Raw genomic sequence first — 20,786 nt, 5'->3', positions numbered from 1 at the left:
GAGCTAATAAAAAAATAATCGCTTACAATAGTGTACGTCTGAAAAAAAGAAAATCTTAATTAGTGCACATCTACCGATGTTCCGTCTGTTAACGCTATTACCCTGCGCAAATAAGGGCATATAAAGAAAGAAAAAGCTTTAAGCTCACAGAGTCGGTAAGTGAGCGACTGCTAGGAATACATTCTTTATCAGCACTGGAACCTGGAAATTGGACACAGCATGTGCCACCGCTGTACATTCACCTAATCGATTCAAGGCATCAGTTACAATTGTGCCTAACAGATGGGGTGATAAACAGGGTCGACTCTTTATAGATCTTTATGCTCTTTATATCCTACAAATAGCCGAATAAGCGTGCACAGCCTAAATTGTTTAGACTTGCTATTCATAGCAAGCATTTAAACTGCTGTTGTGCACCTTTGCATGACATGCACTTGCCATGTGCAGACAGGTAATACACCATTCTTCACCAGCTAGCCTAGACATGTACTTTTATATGTAATACTCAAGTTGCGAGGATCGGGAGCTGCTATATGATTGGTAAGACTGCGACGAATCCTTCTTTCCCTGTCATGACAGAGCACCGAAAAGATAGGCCAGGCTTGTTAGGATTAGAGAGGGAGTCAGCTCGATAAATAATTTCGTAAAGATCTGCGAGTAATCAATAACTGAATAAAAAATTATCCATTCGATAAGGTTATTGAATCGAATGGTCGGTATTCGCAAATAGACCATTCTGATTCTTCTAATATTGATTGATACAGATACTGATTCTGATACGGATACTGATATTGATACTGATTCTTCTAATATTTAATGAATAGTTTTATTTAGTATTGGGTTAGATCTTCCAATCTGCTATTATCGCATCCTTTTATAACGCACTACCTTGCGCTGAGAACAGTGAACTAGTAAGCATAAAGCCGCCTGATTTGTTAAATTGCGTTTCTTCATCATAACATAGCGAGAAACATTTTTTCTAAGTATCTGACTGCATCGCGGCAGGTCGGAAACTCAATGCCAATCCCTGTACCAAATTGTCCACTCGCAACTACGCTCGCTGCTCAACGTACATCACCATTCGGCAACTTCATCACCACTGCATAGGTCATCCTTATAAAGTGGGGCGCCGACACCACAATTCTTCATGAACTCATCCAAGCATTTTTCGGGCACTGCATCTTTGGCTGTTTCCTTCGTCCACAGGATGCATTCTGAAAGCGAAAGCAGTTCGCGACATCTATGTTTACAATTCCGGCTGATGCATGTCAAGAACATTAGATGGAATAAATACTCCCTCATATATCAAAGATTTTAAAAACAAATATACTAGACCATTTAGGTTGTTGCTACGAGAAGGTAGATTTCAAAAACGTTCAAACATACTATGTGCCCACATGGCACATCACGATGTTTTCAGCGCCATTCGTCCACTTAGCACAGAGGGCTTAAAAAAGAAAGCAGAAAACACAATGAGAGGGCAGAGTCGTCATAAGTACCACAGATATGAATGCCAGATTTTCAGCTGAAAGATCCAGTGTCCAAACATTTAGGTGCTTTCCACGTCAAGTCGGAACTATAGTAAGTTCCTTTTCGATTCTCAGGCTAGTCAGAATGAATAAACAAATGACAAAAAACACGTTTCCCAAAACCAGCCGTTTGCCTTTTCACAAGGTCAAGTCTAAAGATAATTTCTAGAAAATAAAGTAAAAAATGTACCAGTCAGTGCAGACGGGGGCAACACTAGTGTTGTTGTTTCGCACTATGTTATTTTACTATAAGCGAGACAGAGCTGCACGGGAAGATGCATTCTTGGAGGGATCACGAGTGGCCACACATGCAACGAAACATGCATTGTTTGACCCCTCTCAATATGTGTTTAGCTGCTCTTCTACAAGGCATTTGCGAAGAAAGCAGGTTGGTAAAGGAAAACAAATTTCTGATGAAGAGAACGAAAGCATGAGCGAAGATAGCGAGAGGGATAGTCATATTGTAACGCTGTAGTTACAGTATAGAACCAGACAGGTGCTCAATTACGAGTCACGAGAGTCTTTATCACATGATATTGTGCTCAGGAAAATAAGTAACACCTAAACTCCATGATAGCTTCGATGTTGGTACGCGACTAAGCATGCAATGCAGTGAACTAGTAACTAGTAATGTGCTCACTCACATTCCAGAACGTATGCTACTATTCACATTAGGCACATAATCTAATTGAAGAAGATTATTTTCGCTTTAAGATCGGTGACGTTATTCCAGAAGGTTTCGATAAAGGCATACGGTTAATGTGTGGCATATTAGGGTGGTGGTTTCTGAGCAGTCTGGCTTCGCTACGATAATGGCTGAAAATTAACGCTAAAATGCGGGAGTAACCGGGCATGGAACTGATGCTTCTGATTCCTAATCATCACTGGTGCGCGCTTATGCTATCAGAAGCACTGAGTTGTTCTTTTGCATGTACATTCCAGTGCAACCAGAGCGTTCTAATGCGACCCCTCGAATGTGCCATTAACAACAATGGTGAGGCCTTGAAACAACGTTCACCACACAAACATAAGCAACGTACGTGTGTGCGCCCCTCTTCGTACGCAATGTCCTCCCCCCTCGCAAATAGCATCGTACCAAACTGTAAATGGAAAATGACAGAGAAAAAACTACAGGTAGTAAAGGAAATAATAAAGCCAGGAAGAAATAAAGCTTCGCAGTATGTTAGCGTTCCTCGAATGGCTTGCAACAAGGCAGCACTGCCTTTGTTTTGTGTGTAGCCGGCCGACACCGTATTCATCACGAGCTGTAAAGTTGCAAGCGCCGAGCAACACCCACTTGGCAAGAATTACAACTCTTAGAGGCCATTCGGACTGATAAAAACAGTTTTCGCTCGATTGTTCTTGTCGGCTTCAATTTTTTCTATAGCCAGTCTTGTGATCCATCGAAGACAAATTCCTAACGTTCCCGACCGTGATCAGAGCGTCATCTATCCGTGGGAGGGAGTATACATTCTTCTTCGGTGACAATGTTCAGGCGATGTTAAACGACGCAGAAGGAAAGCGTTCTATCCTTTTTCACTAAAGCTACAGAAAAATCTCGAGGCTCTTAGACGGCCTCTTACATTTGTCGTGCAGCATTTCATTGACTCGTTGCTTTATAGCTTCTCGTTCTTGTATCGGTACTAAGTTCAGGCTCTTCCGGGGTGGTCGAGCGCATACTTAGGTGATTAGGCGAGGCTTAGCAACTGGTGTTTGTCGAATCCTTTGAATCTTTTATGACGCCAAAAAGCAGTCATTTTACCGGGGCCGTGTGATCTAGTTTACACATGAGAAGCCTCGAATTGGTGTGCAAGTTTAACTTAAGAACTAGTGAATTGTAGTGAGAACAAGCAACCAAGGCACGAGAAGGCACAAACGAATTCACACACGTAGTGCTATAAATGAAGTGAATGTGAGTGGCCATGTGGGCTGGTTGCTTGTTCATCTTGAAACAAGTGATTTGGAGGGCGTAGAGGGAACAAGAGCACTAGAAAGCACAAACGCGCCACATATGTGTTCTTTCCCGCTACAATTCGCTCTTTTCTAGATTAACAGCCGAGAAGCCCGCATTGTCACTCTCACTGACATCTAGGACCATCGAGATAGACGCGGTTGAATGTTAGAGGACTAAGACATTGCTGGCTTCCAAAGTGTCTTCTATGTATGCAGTCGTACTGCCCTTTTCGAGGTGTTTCTATTTCTCGCTGGATTTGTTCAGTATCACCTAAGCACGATAACCGAGCGAGAACCCTTGCGATGCAAATTTGACGTTCTTGCAGCAGATGCTGGTCGCTCGAAGACACCTTCTGCGACTGCGGGCGTTTTAGTGCCGAAAGGAATGATGACTCTGGATTGAGATGGGATGCTTACTTGGTTTTCCAGTACAATGAATGCACGTTAGTTGAGTATCCTGTATACACGATGGTATAGTTTGGCCCATGGACAGCGCTATTGACTTGGATGTTAGGTCAGTAGCATCGCCATGATGGCTTAGGAAGTCCGAACTGAAGATTACGCCCCGAGAACAATGCGGCAGGATTACGAACCTCACCGGGACTTTCTGGTTCTGAACCATGATTTTGAAGCTTGAAATTTTGGAATTTTGACGATACATGATTACCATGGCGATGCAGCGAAAGGCGAGCGTATGCACGTCTGATTAGGCTCATGAAGCCACGAGCCCAGCATACAACATTGAAAAAAGAGAGATGGCGGTCCTAACGCTCCTAAGCAGATGACGATCCTTGATGTCCAGATTCCCGACAGCGTTACTAGGTGGCCTCCGGCTGTTCAGAGAGAGAGCGACAGAAGAAAGGGGAAATTCAGGGAGGATAACCAGATGGGAAGATCCCGTTTGCTACCCTACGCTAGGGAGAGAGGGAAGGGGGAGGTAAAGTGACAGCAAAGTAGAGATAAAGAAAGTAAGAACCACAGACACAATCACAATCGGTCACAGGTGGCACAGCACAGTATCACTTGCAGAACTTGAAACATCTGTCCAGGCTACACCCGCTTGTCCAAGTCTGTTGCCCTTAAAAACTGCAACACAGCCCTCGTCGTCCGCCGCTGTGATGGCTTGTGACGTCGGCATTCTAAAATAAGTTGCCAGCTTTTCAAATTCCGGCATTTCCAGGGGAGGCTGTACTGTCCTTAACTTCGAAGAGAACGATCGATCCACTTATGACAGAGTATTTGGCCCCCGTGACGTCCTAAGCGGTGACTGTGTGGCCGTCGAGAAGCACGCCGAGGTCGGCAGTACGTTTCTCTTGCATTGCACTTAGGTCACGACGGCGCATCGCAGCTGCGTCGCGTTCTCCGGCTGCTGTTGCGTGATTCATTGGCGCTATTTTCATTGGCTTGAGGCTTTGTATCGATGGCAGCGTGCCGTTTATATGTCGTCGAGGTGCTTCCTGCAGCGTTTTCTTCGGCGACCGAGGACCTTCGCCATTTGTACGAACAACTACCCCTCCGACGGCTGATGTACTAAGTTTTCCGGATGATGGCTAGCGGACTTGCAATGGTTAATGCCGATGTCCAGTTGGCAAAGTTGCAAGCAGCACGAAATAAACGCAGAGAGACTCAGAGAAAAAGACAAGGGCAGCAGCGCTTTTCTGTCTGTTTCTCTGCCTCTCTGTCTGTTTTTTTTTTCTCACAGTACGTGCAACTTCCCTAACTGTTAATGCATACCAACGCTTTCAACTTACGACACGATTGGCATTGCGTCGAAAGATGACGGTCGACTGACGGTGAAGGAGAAGGTCATTGAGGTTCCCACGAAGATGCTGCGAGGTAGTCGCTGTATGACCTCGTCTTTCGTGTTGTTCTGGACGCGGCGCGTCCGATGGCAACGCCTCGTTTTCTCATCCTTGAGGTATGGGCATTGACTGCACACACGGCCCGCTTTTCCGCAGTGACAGCACAGCAGCCGGTGGTCTGGGGTGCGCCATACTTATGTCTTCCTCGGGGCCTCATGCTGGTTGACAGGTGAACGGTTTGGCTAAGTACGCAGCTAGTGATGGAACGCTGGCATTACGGGCCACTAACGCGGGTGCGCAAGGTGAACGGGGAGGCTAGCGGCTGTGGCGTATCGTACTGCTTCCGGCTAAGGTTGCGGTGGTTCGAGAACTGATAGTGACTGTTGAATTTCTTCCTGGACGATGTTGTGCAATTGAAGTCATTTGAGGCAGCGACGAAGGGAGCCCCTTACGGACGTTTTCTCGCACAATGATCTCGATGGTCTCTCGAAGGTCATCGGATCACGCTGCTTCCGCTTGGTAATACGGTGCACGCATTTCATGGTTATATTGCATGGTGGGCTCGTGCAGTGTGTTTTCTGTAGCCATGACGTCTGATAAATGTTCTGCGAGCATCTTGAGAGGCCGCGAATTATTCCGGCATAGAGTTCTTTTTCACACTGCGTTTCATGAAGTTGACCTCCTTCGCATCTGCTATGTCGGGGTCGGCGTGTCCAAATGTGCGAATAATTTCCTGCGGGAAATTTGCCATGATCTTATTTTGCAGCTGCATGCAGGCTTCCAGCAAAGATTTGAACCTTTTTCTGCGCACAACAGTAGTGATTGTGAATAGGAAAGTGATTCGAAACAGGTGACACCTCTTTATCATAAGTATTATTTCCCTTTGAGCACTTTCCTGTTCTCTTAACAACGCCGTTTTCTTTAGTATCAGCTCACGCTTCTCGCCCTGGGGAAGACTGAGCAACAGGGGCGTAGCCAGGGGGGGGGGTCGGGGGGTTCAACCCCCCCCCCCCCAAATTTTTTTGCACCCCCCCCCCCCCACTTACCCACCCTTTGTTTTCGTCGCTTCGCGCTGCCATAATTCAGGAAACCGGTGCTACTATCACAATTTTCTTCCTGGGCGCTTCCGTTTGGGTTGGTAATTTACAGCGAATCATGTCTGCATATGGAAAAAACTGTCACGGTGTTTGTGAAGGCTTTGACACTCTGTGCAGTTTTGGGCGAGAATGTGGCGGCCGCATTCTGAAACAACAAATGCGCAACAAATGAAGCAACAAATGCGGCAGCCGCATTTTAGATGATGGCGAAAACGCTCGAGGCCCGTTTACTTAGATTTAGGTGCACGTTAAAGACCCCAGGTGGTCGAAATCTCCGGTATACATTTCCGCCGCTTCCCTTCAGGTGCCGGTTAGGCCACGCTCGCGCAGGTTTCGCTTGTCGTGTCTTGGCTTTGACTGTAGCTCCTATTTCCGTGAGATATTCGTGATGCCATCTCTTCCACCAAGCTTTCACTAGTTTGCATCTACTTCGCCATGCTTCTTCAATGTCTCCGTTGTATGGTCTTGTTTGTCCTTCTGGAAGCTGTTGGCGACCTTGCGATATCCAGAACTTAGCCCTATTTCTCGCGCAGGAATAGTCTGCGCGAGAAACGTCTCTTGTTTGCGATTGCACCCCTACGGAAGGCGGGTAATTACTGTTATGTTGTTTAATCCCAAACCAGCAATTACGGAAGGCTGGTAGTTGCTGTTTTGTTGTGGAATCCCAAACGAGCAATGTACACACGAAGGGGTTAATGACAGCAGTGAAATTCCACCAACTCGCAATACAATGCACGAAACCGACTGGCGACAAGCATGAATTACTGCTGTGCGCAGTACTGCGTTAGTAAACTCTTGTTGCAGGCGCTGACAGTTCTCGTCGGAGTTCACACGTCCTGACAAATTGATTATGTGCACTATGCACTGAACAATACCGGAGTTCATTCCTGCATCACTAGTACACCAATAAGTCGAGATTCTGTGAGGTACAAGGCCGCTTCCTGTTTGCACCGGCGTAAGTGAAGCAGAAATGAGTTGCACGCACTACTTAAAATGCATACACATGCCATATCTATGCTGTGCGGTGAAATATTCTGCACAATTCTGAATCTGTTGACGTAAAGGCAAATGACGGCTGCACGCTCGCACACAGCGGAAGACACAGCGGGCCATGCACTTGCCGCAGTAAATGCAACCCTCTCGTGTGAGGGAGCAGGGCGACGAAAGCTTCGAAAAAAAGCCTTACGCGTTTTTGGAAGACCGCACTGCTCAGCTCGAACATGACAGTACAGCTCTGGGCCGTCCAGCGAGCCGAGGAAGCCGCTTCGAGACAAGGTCTCGGAACCGCGTCCGCGGCGGGTGCCCAGACCGACTGAAAATACGCCGGACTCAAATCTTATCGATTTGATAATAAAGTTTACGTTCGTCTTCTTCTTACGCGTTTTTGCGCGTATTTAAGTTTTCTAGCGCAAAGACGCAGCGAACAAGCTATTGCTATGGGAGTAGGTATAGCCTGGTCACACGTGCATTTTCACGCCTATAGCCGTCCTTCACTTGTGAAACGCACTTCGCCCCGACGAGGACGGCGCCCTCTACGCTTAACGGAAATTATTAATTAATGATGTCTTCTCCGATCGCACGGGTCGTCTCAATGATGCGTTTTCGAAGACTGGTCCATTCAGTGGCGCGATGAGAGACCGTTGCTCCAAACGCCCACTGTACCTGTCGTACTTACTGTATTTACTGAGCTTACTTTACTTTTTACTTAATTTCTTCACAAGCACACGCACACGCGAGGGGGGGGGGGGGGGGGTCCCATGTCTTTGATATACATGTATAGAGTCTGCTTAAACTACCGATATTGATTATCGATCACGTGACCTAGAGGAAAGCGGAAACTCCCCCCCCCCCCCCCCCCGAGAAAAATTTCTGGCTACGCCCCTACTGAGCAACGCATCTAAACGCTTCATATTCACGTGAGTTGTTTACCTGGCGAAGACTAAAACCCTTTGCGAAAATATTGGTGTAGATTGGGCTAACTAAAAAAAAAAAGAAACAAGCCACTGGCCTCACATAGACCTTTTCATCAGGCGAAAAGGAAAGGGCGTGCGACGAGCCTTTCCTGCTCTCTGAATAGTACGAGACTACGTGACGCTGCTTGAATGTCTTGACGTCGCGGGCTGTGGAACGATTCGGACTTATTTTAGCTCATCCTTCTTGAAATATATGAGATGTCAGTTTATCAGAAGTTATCGAAGAACCATTGTGTGGACATTCGATGCAGCCATCAAAGTATCGAGAAATTGCTATTCGCTGCCCAAACATGCGACGCGTATCATCAGCCATGGTGTGTGCATGTGTTGCGAACAGTATTACCTGTATCGGTTTTTACTCGGTGAAAAGCAGCGGTGTATGTGAATTGGCAGCGTGAATTGAAAAGTATTCTCACTGTCTGTTCACTTGGCGTTAGAACTGAAAGACAAGAACACTCTTGCATGGCCGACCTTACGGAACCCGTAAACGTGTAAGAGCCAATCGTCATAAAATATTTTCGTAAACCACTGGCGTCGTTCTCACGGTTTTTAAATCTAGTAGACCTGACAACATTATGCTATGACTACGTTAGCCTCGTGTATGAGTACGACGGCGTTGCTCAACACTCCGATCACTGCGGTTGGTGAACCAGCTAGATACATACGAGCATTGCAGTTCTGCATTGCATTTTAGCCATGTAAAGCAGTAATGTCTCAAGGGCATCGCCTAAAAACAATGCGACGGCTAATTGTGACCACTCAATTTCCGTAAAACTGGTGAGTGCCACGCATATGATGGAACAAAAAAAAATAAAAGGAGAAAAAGAAACGTTTTTATCCCCTTATTTCGCAAAGAAAAAAAGATAAAAACAGCTGCTAACACCGCAATAAGACTTCGCACGGTCATGCCACTTGCTTGTACCTAGGGCTATATAAAACAAATAGATATAACCTAGGATCTACCACTGCTTCGGAAGCACGCGCTGTCCGCAGCCAGTCAATCCACCACGCGGCAAAAACTGATTCACAATGCAGTACAGTATGCTGTTATTAATAACGAAAACTATTTTATTCGATCGCGGAAACTTTGTCAAACAAACGATGTAGTACCGCAGTGTATCCATAGATAAGGATGAACGCTTGTAAAAGTAAAAACACGGAACTTATTCTCCAAATGTACGGTGCCCACGCTCCTAGGATCGTCATATGTTTCATAACCACTCATTCCTGATAAAGCACGGCGTAGAACTACAGTCAGCATGTTGCAGTGTGTTCACCTTCGGAAAACAAATCTCATAAATACCAACTGGTCTCATTGGCTGACTGTAGGAGCAAACACGCGCGCACACATCACTCTCTGCGCTCCTTAATCCTCAATGCCAGCCGAAACTCTGGCCATGCCGGGCTATCTATGTGGCAGAAAGTAATAATAAAAAAGAACATGGGATACGCTTTGAACTTTTTAAGAATGTGAAGGCGAAAGTCTAGTTGGATCCATAGCGATGTGGAATGAAAAGCTCTGAGCCCACGTGGCGCCCTAAAGAAGGCGCGCTAGCGTGCTGTGAGCGTGCTGCCCCCGTGCAGGGTAGCCAACCGGAACAACCTCTGGTTAACCTCCCTGCCTTTCTATGCACCTTTTTTTTTCTCTCTCTCTCTCTACGGGCACCGCAACTGACATTTCCCCCCTCTTCCCCAGCGCCGCCTCTGCGCTTGCCCTCAACCCAGCTACTATGGTATTGCTGACATTCACGCAGTGAGCTCTTGCACTGTTCACTAGATCAAATCTCCAACTTTCTCGGAATTCTTTTCTTGTTTGCATTCACGATTCATTCTACTTGAGGAATTAAATCCAAAGCAATCTGCCAAAAAAAAAATGAAGTTTTTTTAGAGTACTCACGGCGTCCGTCGTACGGAATGTCGAGAATAGCGCAGTTGTCGTAGTCGGTGTAGTAAAACTTCGCCTCTTGAGAGGGTGAGTCATCTGGAGAAAAGACCCGTAGTGCGGATGTATTTCATTGAAGTACAAACACTTCAACTTCAACTTTATTTTCGCATTTTTCCTCCCATTCTTACAAAGAAGAAAAAAGAGACAAAGAGAAAAAAAATGCAGGGCAAGGAACAAAAAGCTGCATAAAAGCAGCTTGACGGGATTCCTTCCCCTTTCCTTGGCATCAGTTACAGCATATATAAATACAAAAATGGGTTACAGAAGTTCAAAACATATTCACATCTATACATATACAAACATCAATATTTAAGAACTATAATTTACTCGCACATATGTAAGGCTCTTTATGCACAAATGTAGATACACGCCAAGATTTACGCTATACAGGTTTTATTGTGAAATATCGGCATTATCCAGTGGTACACACACGAAAAAGAAGCGGAACAAAAGGGAATATATATATACTCGTTGTATTCAGCGCTCTATAACGTTCGATGCAATCTGTTCGCTAACGCAGCAAGAGGTTCATACAATAATTCCAGTAGTCAAATGAAGTGGTACAATTAGGAGCTAGTGGAGCTAGTAAAACAAAAATTGCACTTGTGAACATAGGTTTAGGCATGCCACAAGAAACCTTAGCGCGGTAAACATAATGGGCCGCCCATAAACGGCGGTGTTTGTTTTAGCCGCAGTGCAAGTTCCGGGTGTCGCTTCACTCTATCGAAATAATATTGGACAGTTGGAATATTGGACTGCAAAGAAAGAAGCAGTATAGGAAGTAAGAAGACAGAAATCAATGCAAAAATCAAACCGAACCAAATACCGACAGAAAGAAGGTAGTTTTTACTGGAGATAATTTTTTTTTGTAAATTGCAAGGTTCCAGTACTCGACATTTCTTTTTCAGGGGCAATCTTCATACTTGCACTTTTATAACTTATCTACTAATATTTCTATAAATACTACCGAAAAAAACGAATTTTGTGGTTTTGTTGGCCCGAAGCACGATCTTATATTGAGGCACGCCAATTCCCAGAATTTTTTCAGTCCCTGGGGGTCTTTAACAAGCACCAAAAGCTATGAACATGAGTGTTTCTGCGTTTCATCCCCATCGAAGAGCGCCATCCGTGGCCGGTGTCAAACCCGCGACCTCGAGCTCTGCAGCACTACGCCATCGCCACTGTGCTACCGCGGTAGGGAGCTTTGCCATTTTGTAATATTTCATTGGGTACTTTGAGAAGCCAAATGCCGACCGGTCACCTTCCTTGCTAAACCCGCTTACGTAGAAGGTGAAGAAGTAGATGAAATGAGACAATGATAACATGTTGATGTTAATACAGTCACATGTGACTTCAAAAGGTTCAATGAAGAGCAGCACGTACCCAGCGGCCCTTGTGACACACACTACGTAGCCCAAGTGGCATATAGCCAAACTGGTGCCATGGCCGTTATCTAAAAGCAGCCCATACGCAGTGGCGCGTCGCTGTGGCGCATGCACGGGAACGGCCCACATTACCCAGTGACCTAAGGTGGCCCGAAAAAGGTTGCTCGAAGAGCACTTCATACTCAGCGACACAAATCGATATTGGCATCAGATTGCTTCATTCAAGGCCGTTGTAAACCGTTTTGATGGCGCTACCTTTTGGTTTGAAGATTTTTAGACTGGACTTACGGCTGCGTCTACTAGCCGTGGGTATCTGTACTGTACAATCAACCGCTGAGCCAAAGTACCCAACTGTGGGTACGTTGCACCTACAGTGAGCTGTCAAATGGACGAAGTCGGGAAAAAAAGGGGGAATCAGGGGTGGCGACGTCTGACCCTGAGAACGCATGAGACTGCCAGTCTGTAGTTGAAACAAAGTAGAGCAACATTTTTGTAGTCTTACCATGTGTCCTTGAAGAGCCCGCGTAAAGTATGTTCCATTCTGCCCAGCACTAAAGCCTCTACACACGTTTTCATCACCAGGTTAACTACCGCCAACCCACCCTCCTCCTCAGCCGTCCTCCCTCACTCATCCTATCAACTTCCGGCGTCAAGCGCAACTTACGCAGAAACAGGCTTCTGCTTTTTGCCTGAAGCGACGTCATCACAGCGAGCTTGCAACAAGCGAAAGTTAAGGAACCAGAAATCACGGAAGTGTAACAACCGGAAACGGAAACTCCGGAATTGGAAATCACAGAAGCGGAACTGGTGTGAACGACGATTGTGGGAGCAGCGGCGCACATCAAAGGTTGGCTCAACTTAACAAAAGCGGCAGTGGCGCGTGGATGGAGGGGCCTGGGTGAAATTTGATAGGCTTTGTCTTGGTACATTCGGCTGGTCGAAAACACCCATCGCGAAGTCTATACTAATCAAAATGCAGCCGAGCTTCACTACCGCGGCATTCTTGCTACTGTACGCTGCTTCCCGTTGCACACGCTTAGCCGTCTATTGGCGCCGCGGTAATGTACCTGCTCGGTGCAGATTGGATTCCGCCCAAAATCGGAAACATTAAAATATTTTTTTTACCATACAGTGGTTCATTCTCAGTGGTCATTACGTGGTTACTGAAGTTGGGGTCAAAGGCGTTTATTGTAAATGAGCGCACACCTACTGGCACAAACGCAGCGGTATCAGAGAGGCTCATTGAAAAGCAGCACAAACCGAGTGCCACATACACAGTACTTTAATTTAGCACGAAGAAATTCGTTGAAGAGCGGTATATACCCAGTATCGCATCCGTGATGACCCACGTTGCCGTCAAAACAATTGGCTGTGGCTACTCAGGCATGCCAGGGTGTGCGTAGCGAGAGGTACGGTTAATCTTATTGTTTAGCTTGGTTCTCTTTACGGTTACATCTTCATCGTTTAGCTTCGTACGTCTGATTAAAGACTAGACATCTTTAAAGTGTAACGCATTTATTTTGAAAGTCTTGATCTTGTCGTTTCTCAATTGCCACAAAGACCCGCACCTTCTATATATACGATGCAACGCCGGCTCCTCCGGCGATGCAATGCCGACGCTTGCTTCAGTCTCTCCGACTCACTTTCCGTAACTGCCGACGAATCCCTCCGAGCCACCCCTTCTATATATACGATGCAACGCCGGCGCTTGCTAGGCAACGGATCAGTTCGCGGTTTCACCGGCTCCTCCTCTGACGTCATGCCAGATGGCGCGGAGAGCGGCGCTACCAGCTGCGGCGGTTGCTAGACAACGGCTCAGCTCGCGGTGCGACCACCGACCACAGGCAAACGGCGAGAATGCGGCCAATGTAGCTCTCGCTGCAAAAGGTTCGTTGAAGAGCAGAAGCAAGGTACACAGTCAGACATACACAGTTACCCAAGTTGATCCGCTGGATAGTTTCAAACTCTCTTCCCTTAGCACAGCAGCCCGACACTCTGCAAATTCCACCACGCCCTCGCCAGTGATCCAGGCTAGCCGGAAAATAGCTAGAGACATAGATAGATAGATAGATAGTTGCGCCTGCAATGTGCGTCTAGTACGCTAAGAATGCTAATACCATTAAAAATAATTATGCAGCCACAGGGTTTTTACCTGAGTCCACTGTGAAGCGGAAAGTATCAGGGCTCTTTCCTTCGAATACGTAGAAGCTAACCGTTCGCCTGCAAACAAAAATTATCAGGAGTAATTAATGCACGTTCACATTGTGGAAGCAAACATTATTTATCACAAGAAATAAACCTAAAATATTTCGTTTCATTCGTCGAATAGTAGCTTCGATGTGACTTTAATATACTCCAAGTCACATGCTCGTAACACCTCCTCAAGTTCCCGTTAAATCAAATTCCAGCTTTGAGCACCCAATGTTAGAATGACATTGCAAAGAACAATATATATATATATATATATATATATATATATATATATATATATATATATATATAAGAAACATAACGAAATGACGTGATCTGAAGGTATGTTTTAGGAATGCACGAATTCTCGGATGCAATATTATAGAGATCGAAAACGTAACTATTGCATGCAATAAGTGTAAATATAATTATTTTACGAAACTTGGTGGAGAGCCTCATCGCCGACTTGCATAACCGTTGGCTCACAATCTGCATATGATGACGTTAGCATTTTCGTTAGCATTCAATTATTTATGTGTTGATTGCAAAACGTATGATACAAGGCCTGTTGAGTAAGCATATAAGCAAACATATGCAGACATATTTGCGCTCGTGATTATGCTTTAGCGGCTTTGGTCAAGCAAACATCACTTCGCACAGAAATGAACTTGTTCTATATATATGGTTCTACTGAGAGAAAGATCAACTCACTTTGAATTGCCACCATGCCCTTGAAAAAACCAGTTATATAGCCCCTTCTTTTGTTCCGGTGTTAACCACATTCTCTTCGCAGTCAGGCATTCGTATATGGTGTCGTTGTCACTGTCAGAGACGGCGACGGCGAAAGGGAAGTTTTCGAAGATCTGCGTACAAGACAATTACACATGCATGTGGGTTAAGTATTCTAGAAGGTCGTCATGAACGAAGTTGTTTTGTGATAGGCAAATGCTTGTTACGTGAAATTGAGAATATACACAGAAGGAGAGCTTTCTGAGTTTCCCGCCGTGATATGCCTAACTTGTCCATGTCTGTACTACCTCGACAATCAATGAGCAAAAACTGTAAGAGGAGCTAATCTGCTCTATTTGCGAGTTTCAGCCACAAAAAGCAAACAAAACCCATTATTGCGAGCTGCAGATCATGCAGGTCGTCCACCAAAAGAAGCCTGATAAATTCGGGTCTCAGGAAGAAGCATGGTCGCAGATGCGCGTTTGTTCTCTTCACCCACGAGTAAGTTCTCCTGCAACCGCTGACAAATTTGCCAATTTCAGAAACTTTCTGCTTATGCGAGAAAGCCGACCACCATGCCTGAGTGGGTCCTCCGGCTGATATACGTGAAAGAGTTTCCAATACCATGGTGAAAAAAATTATGGTATGGAGCGTCGGAGCGAGTATTCATCTTCTTCATATTTCCATGAAATAGCGAAATGGGCTCTTTTTGTCTCCATCATAATTTAAAGCCCTTATTATCTCGTATATTGAGAAACAGGGTCAGACAGATATAACCCACTGGGCTAAAAGTGGAAAAACTAAATTTTCTTTGAATCTCTCGCTCTGGCAGACGGAAGGAACAGCCAGTTTGAGCAAAATGTATTTTGGATTCCTGGCTTCCTACTGCTCACGTTACGCCTACCACAGCACAATTGTCATGCTTGCGTGTCTAGCTCTCTTCCCTGGTCCATCTTGTCTAAAATTTCACCGCTAAGCACTCCAAAACATTTCAAACCAACAAGGCCAGAAGTGCGTCTTTACAAGGCAATATGAAGCTTCTGCATATGAAGGACGGTACTTGCGTCCATAGTTACCTTGAAGCTGTCTGGAACATCGCTGGTTTCCTCCGCTGCTGCAAGCGACAGCTGCAAAGTAATGACGAAAACAACCAGAAAGCAAATACGCTTCATGCTGGTTTAGCAAGGTGGGGCCTACTGAAAGTAACATCCATATGAGCGTCCCTTTATATTCTCCCCGTTGTGGCATGCAAGACATGCAGACACCGAGGCATATTGTCTGTTTTTGTACGATATTTCCGTTGTGATTGGCATGCGGGTACTTATCTAACGCCCGTACAAAAGAAACCTCATTTGCCGTGTTATAAGAGAATCAAATATACGGTAATTAGGTACGCCAGAAGAAATTTTAATTTAGTATCACTTCGTCGTACGCATCCGATTAAGCCGTTCGTTAAAAAAGATAGGGCAATTGCCTAAATTGCGATGAAATACAAGATAATACCGTTTCAAAGTTTAAGTTTTGTAAATGTGATTGTGTTGGGCGTCACTGGGTGTATGATGATAAAAGTAATTAGTATAGCTGTCAAAGCGCTGTTCATGCGGTTAAGAATGTATTCTTTAGTTTTCGCAATCAAAGCATCGAACAAAAAATATTCCTACACTATCTAAAGAGTTGCTTATGGTGGAGAAAAAAAGTGCATTTTTTTAGCGTTATAGCCATTCCTGCCACACACCATATTTAAACACGACAACTCACTTATCCCGGTGTCCGCTTCGGCATCTAATTGCTTCTGCCAGAATGACATGCGCTTCTCGGTTGAGCGCTCAGATTTAGAATGGGGCCTATCACAAACGTTATGTGATAGTTATTTCCCGCCGCACGTACATTGCTCTGAAAATATGTGGATATGACATGAAGTGGACATGACATAAAAGGACTACAAAAAGATAACCTCACGTGAAAGTACATTGCCCCTGAAGGATTTAATTAGAGGCTAAATGAATGACTTCAAAGAAAAGGATTGATATGAGTGACATGTGCCAAGAGAGAAACCTATAGTATTCACAAAAAATCATAAAAACATAGCGGTTATGTTCAGGCATGTAAAGGCACGTATAGCTCGTCCGAAATGTGTTTTATTTTATTCTTGTAACAGGAATATGGTATCGCTAGCTCCGTGTCCACGCTGTGTTTGTCAAATTAGCATATACTGCAAGTTTCCTCTGCTAGAGTGTCATTTTTCTCGAAAAGTACACGTACTTTTCAACGCACACGTGAATTAGCTATTTCAGTAAGAAGCCGGCGTGTCGAAATGCTACGTGGAGAAAAACTTGCGCCCAGAAGGCTGCTGATTCCTCTCATGGCAAGCCCCCCCTCTTTACAGCCTTAAATGGTTAATATCGAAATATTGATGGCGAAAAGCGAGGTTTTCCTTGTAGGTGACCATTTGTGGCAAGTATATATGATGAAAGCTGCGACAGAAGATACAAATATTGCCTGAATACCTTTACCGACTATCGCTTTCAGACATTCGCGTGAGATATTTCAGTTCGGGCGATGACGTCAAAATTACTCCAGTTCATTCATTTACGTCTTTTCTCATCGCCGGAGTTGTTTAAGCTCGCTGTCAGGTGCCATATATTGTTAGCAGCCTGAAGGGTAAAGGTGTTAACTATTTCAGAATGCTTTTAAAGGTGCAAACGTTTTAACGTGTAAGGAATGCAACTGAAGAGCATTTTCAATGCAGTCTTTATAAAAATGGGTAAGGGGGAACGTGCCTCAAGAATAGCTTTTGCAAATGATATTACCTGAAGCCAGTCCTTTACATATCCCTAATAAGTAGCATCGGTTTTATCAGGTCTCGATTTCGAAAATATCCGCGATGTTTATAAATCTAGGTACATGCACCAACCAAACTGGTTGCGTCTGGTTCTTAGCAACTTTGTTGTCTCGAAATTTCCAGAATATACAATAAATATCTTAGAAAATAGCAGATTTTCCTTAGTGTTCTAGATTTTCAATGTTTGTAGTGACTTGCTTGTGCTAAATTTGCCACTGAACTGCAGGAAATATTTCACTGCAACTGCATTGCAGGGAACACCACTGGATTCTTCTGTCTATGTGCCCAGGGCGTTCAAATTCCTTGTGCTGTAAACTGTCTTTTATGCCTTCAAATTTGCAAGTACAGTGCAAGTATGACATTCATTTAATGCTCATCCTGTGTCATGCGGCGCCCGCAGCAATGATTCCTGACGAGTTTCACCCAATCTCTGCACAGTTCTTAAACTGAAAGCTTGAGCTTATTGCATTTAGATGGTTTCAAATACATTCAGGGCATTCACCTGTGAAACGTAAGATGTTTGCGGTAATCCGTCCAACAATTGTATCTTAGCCCGCGACACTAAGTTTTGTGCGTATTGTAGTGCATGCTCTACAGGGCTCCACTGCCCGAAGGAGTAATGTCATTCAAGAGCTACCGATTGGGCTGGCTATCTGGTCGTGGAATGTAATGTTGCATACACTAAGCACGTGCGAGAAACACAAACATCATCTGTTTGGGTTACTTACTGTCGGTTAATTAGGGTTACTTATATAGAAAGGGGTCTATCACAACCATTATATGGTAGTGATTTTCCGCCACGCGCACATTTCTCTAAATACAAGCGGATAAAAGTGGATATGACATTAATCGACTACAAAGAGATAACCTCGCCTCGAAGAACGTTTGCTGTGGAGAAATTATTTACATGCTAATTGAACTACTTCAATGAAATGTATTGATCTGAGCGACATGTGCGGAGAGAGACACCAATAACAGTAGCAAGAAACTCATAAAATTTAAAACCGCGCTTACAGTACTGAACATGTAGTTTGCCCAAAATGTGTGTTAGTTTATTTTACACGAGAGAACAATTGTATTACTATAGCTGCGTGTCTATAATATATTTGTGAAATTTGCAGACACTTTATTTTCCCCTTCTAGAATGTGGCATTTTCTCGAAAAGTTCAGGTCGGCTCTCAGTATACGTTCTTTTCGACACACGTGACAGTTGGCTATTTGCGTAAAAAGTAGGGCTGACTAAACGGTACGTAGTAGAACGTTTCGCACCCTGCAGTTAGCTGATTCCTCTCAAGGCTAGCCTCGCCCCTCTTCCCAGCCTTAAATGGTCATGATAGAATTATTGATACAGACAAATAAGGTTTTCATTTCTGGTGAGGTTTCGTAGCAAGTAAACATGACGACAGTTGCGACAGAGGATACAAAAATCGCACGAATAACTTCATCGACTACCGCTTTCAGACTTCTATTGCGGAAACTTCGGTTTGCGCTAGAGTGCCACAGTTATTTCAACGTATACAACTACGTCTTCTTTCATCATAGGAGCTGTCCATGCTCTCTTGTGGGTGCAATAAACCCTTCGCAGTCTGAAGCGTAACCACTGGACAATTCAGCACCCTTATGGGTCCAAACTGTTTTAAATGCGTACGTAATGCAACGGAAGACGAGCAGTTACGGTGCACTCGTAAAAAATGGGTAAGTCGGAGTGCACCTCATGAGTAGCTCTAGCAAATGACATTAACTGACGACAGTGCTTTATGTATCACTAATAATTACCGTTGGGTTATGGAGGACATGTCTTGGTTTCGAAAAATTTCCCGACTTTTGTGTCAGCTAGGTACATGCATCTGCCAAAGTGGTTGCATCTAGAGCACTGCATGGGCTCGGGCTTACCCGAAAGCCCGGGCCCGGCCCGGCCCGTGGGCCGGGCCGGGCCGGGTAGAGCAGTTTTTTCATGGGCTCGGGCCGGGCTCGAGCACGGCGTGTGCTTTTTGACCCGGGCCCAGGCCGGGCTCGGGTTTTTTGACGCGGGCCCGGGCCGGGCTCGGGCTTTCTGCGAGTTATTCTCGGGCTTCTCAACTCTGAAAAACATGTATTTTTCGGTCTCGGGTCGGGTTCGGGTCGGTTTCGAGCCGGGCTCGGGCCGGGCTCGGGCTTAAGTTAAAAGGGTGGCGGGCCGGGCTGAGCCGGTAACGTAGATTATTTCCGGGCGCGGGCCGGGCCCGGGTCTCGCCATAAAAGTTTTGATCGGGCTCGGGCGGGCCGCCCAATGTAAAAACGGGCCCGGGCCGGGCCCGGGCCACGCAGTGCTCTAGTTGCATCTACTTTTTAGCAGAATTTTCTGCCGACATTCCCAGAATATACATTGGATGTCACAGAAACTTGCAGATTGTCCCCAGTTTTCTAGCTTTTCCATGCTTCCAGTGATTTTAGACGTGCTTGTGCTAACATTGTCACTCGACTGCAGGCAATATCCTAGCATTGCAAGGCTGCACTATTAGTTTCATCAAACGATAGGGCCACGGCGTTCGAATCACTTGTGCTGTAGGCTGTCTTCTATTACTTCAATTTTCAAAGTACTGCGACAGTATCAAATTTATATTTTGCTCATGATGTGTCATGCGAAGCCACCCGTAGGGGTTCTGTGACAAGTATGCAGCCGATGTCTGCACAGGTCTCTAAACTGAAAGGCTGACTTTATTGCAACTCCTATTGCAGTTTCATATACATTTCACGCATTCACGTTTGAAACGTAAGTAGTTTGCGGTAATTCGTCCGTCTATTGTATCTTGGCATGCATCATTGTGTTTTGTGTGTGCTGTAATGCATGCTCCAGGGAGCTCTACAATACGAAGGAGTAATGCCATTCAAGAGGCACCGGGATGTTAGGTAGCATGCATTGAGCTCATGCGAGAAACAAAACAGCATCATTTTGCGTTACTTACAGACTTCTTAGTTGTTTTCCTGCGAACTAGACATGCCCTAAATGTGCGTATGCACTTATGCGGCTACAAGAGCTATTGATAAGTATAGATTTGTACCATGTTCAACTGCGAGGTATGAAACAACCTCGCAGAGGCGCTGATTGAAACTATGGAATGTGCAGTAGAAAAGTTAGATGGTGCTGTTAAAGAAAACCTCCCGAGGAAACGTGACACTGAGTGGGTGCGCTCGCACAAAAATGCCAGTGGCGATTGCTACTTGGACGTAAAGCTTGGACTAGTGTTTTAAGCTTTTATATTAGTAGAAGTGGAGTCTTCTTTTTCTAGCCGTACTATAAGAATATGTTGAAGGAGAAAAGACACGGGTTGACCGAGCAACCGCTTGAATTGTTCTTGGCA

At 45.1% G+C, this 20,786-nt stretch overlaps 1 protein-coding gene across 4 annotated transcripts in view; it reads right to left on the bottom strand.

Moving 5' to 3' along the window:
• The window catches only part of LOC119461699 (uncharacterized), a 160,443-nt gene that overhangs the window by 112,099 nt on the left and 27,558 nt on the right, over positions 1–20,786 (bottom strand). The window contains exons 1-5 of one of the 4 annotated variants that reach the window (XM_049671923.1): positions 15,680–15,877; positions 14,586–14,737; positions 13,837–13,904; positions 10,252–10,335; positions 1,074–1,214 (exon numbers count right to left, since the gene is read on the bottom strand). The exons of 1 other annotated variant lie outside the window; for it this stretch is intronic. In XM_049671923.1, the coding sequence (XP_049527880.1) occupies positions 1,075–1,214; positions 10,252–10,335; positions 13,837–13,904; positions 14,586–14,737; positions 15,680–15,775 (540 nt within the window). In that variant the 5' untranslated portion in view covers positions 15,776–15,877 and the 3' untranslated portion in view covers position 1,074. Of the gene's footprint in view, positions 1–1,073; positions 1,215–10,251; positions 10,336–13,836; positions 13,905–14,585; positions 14,738–15,679; positions 15,878–20,786 lie in introns of those variants that run through there. 2 more of the 4 variants (XM_049671922.1, XR_007468237.1) reach the window with 2 other exon arrangements.

Source organism: Dermacentor silvarum, chromosome 8 (assembly GCF_013339745.2).
Source record: "Dermacentor silvarum isolate Dsil-2018 chromosome 8, BIME_Dsil_1.4, whole genome shotgun sequence".
Lineage (NCBI taxonomy): Eukaryota > Metazoa > Arthropoda > Arachnida > Ixodida > Ixodidae > Dermacentor > Dermacentor silvarum.
Note: the sequence above shows the minus strand (reverse complement) of the source record. Positions and strands in the feature narration are given on the sequence as shown.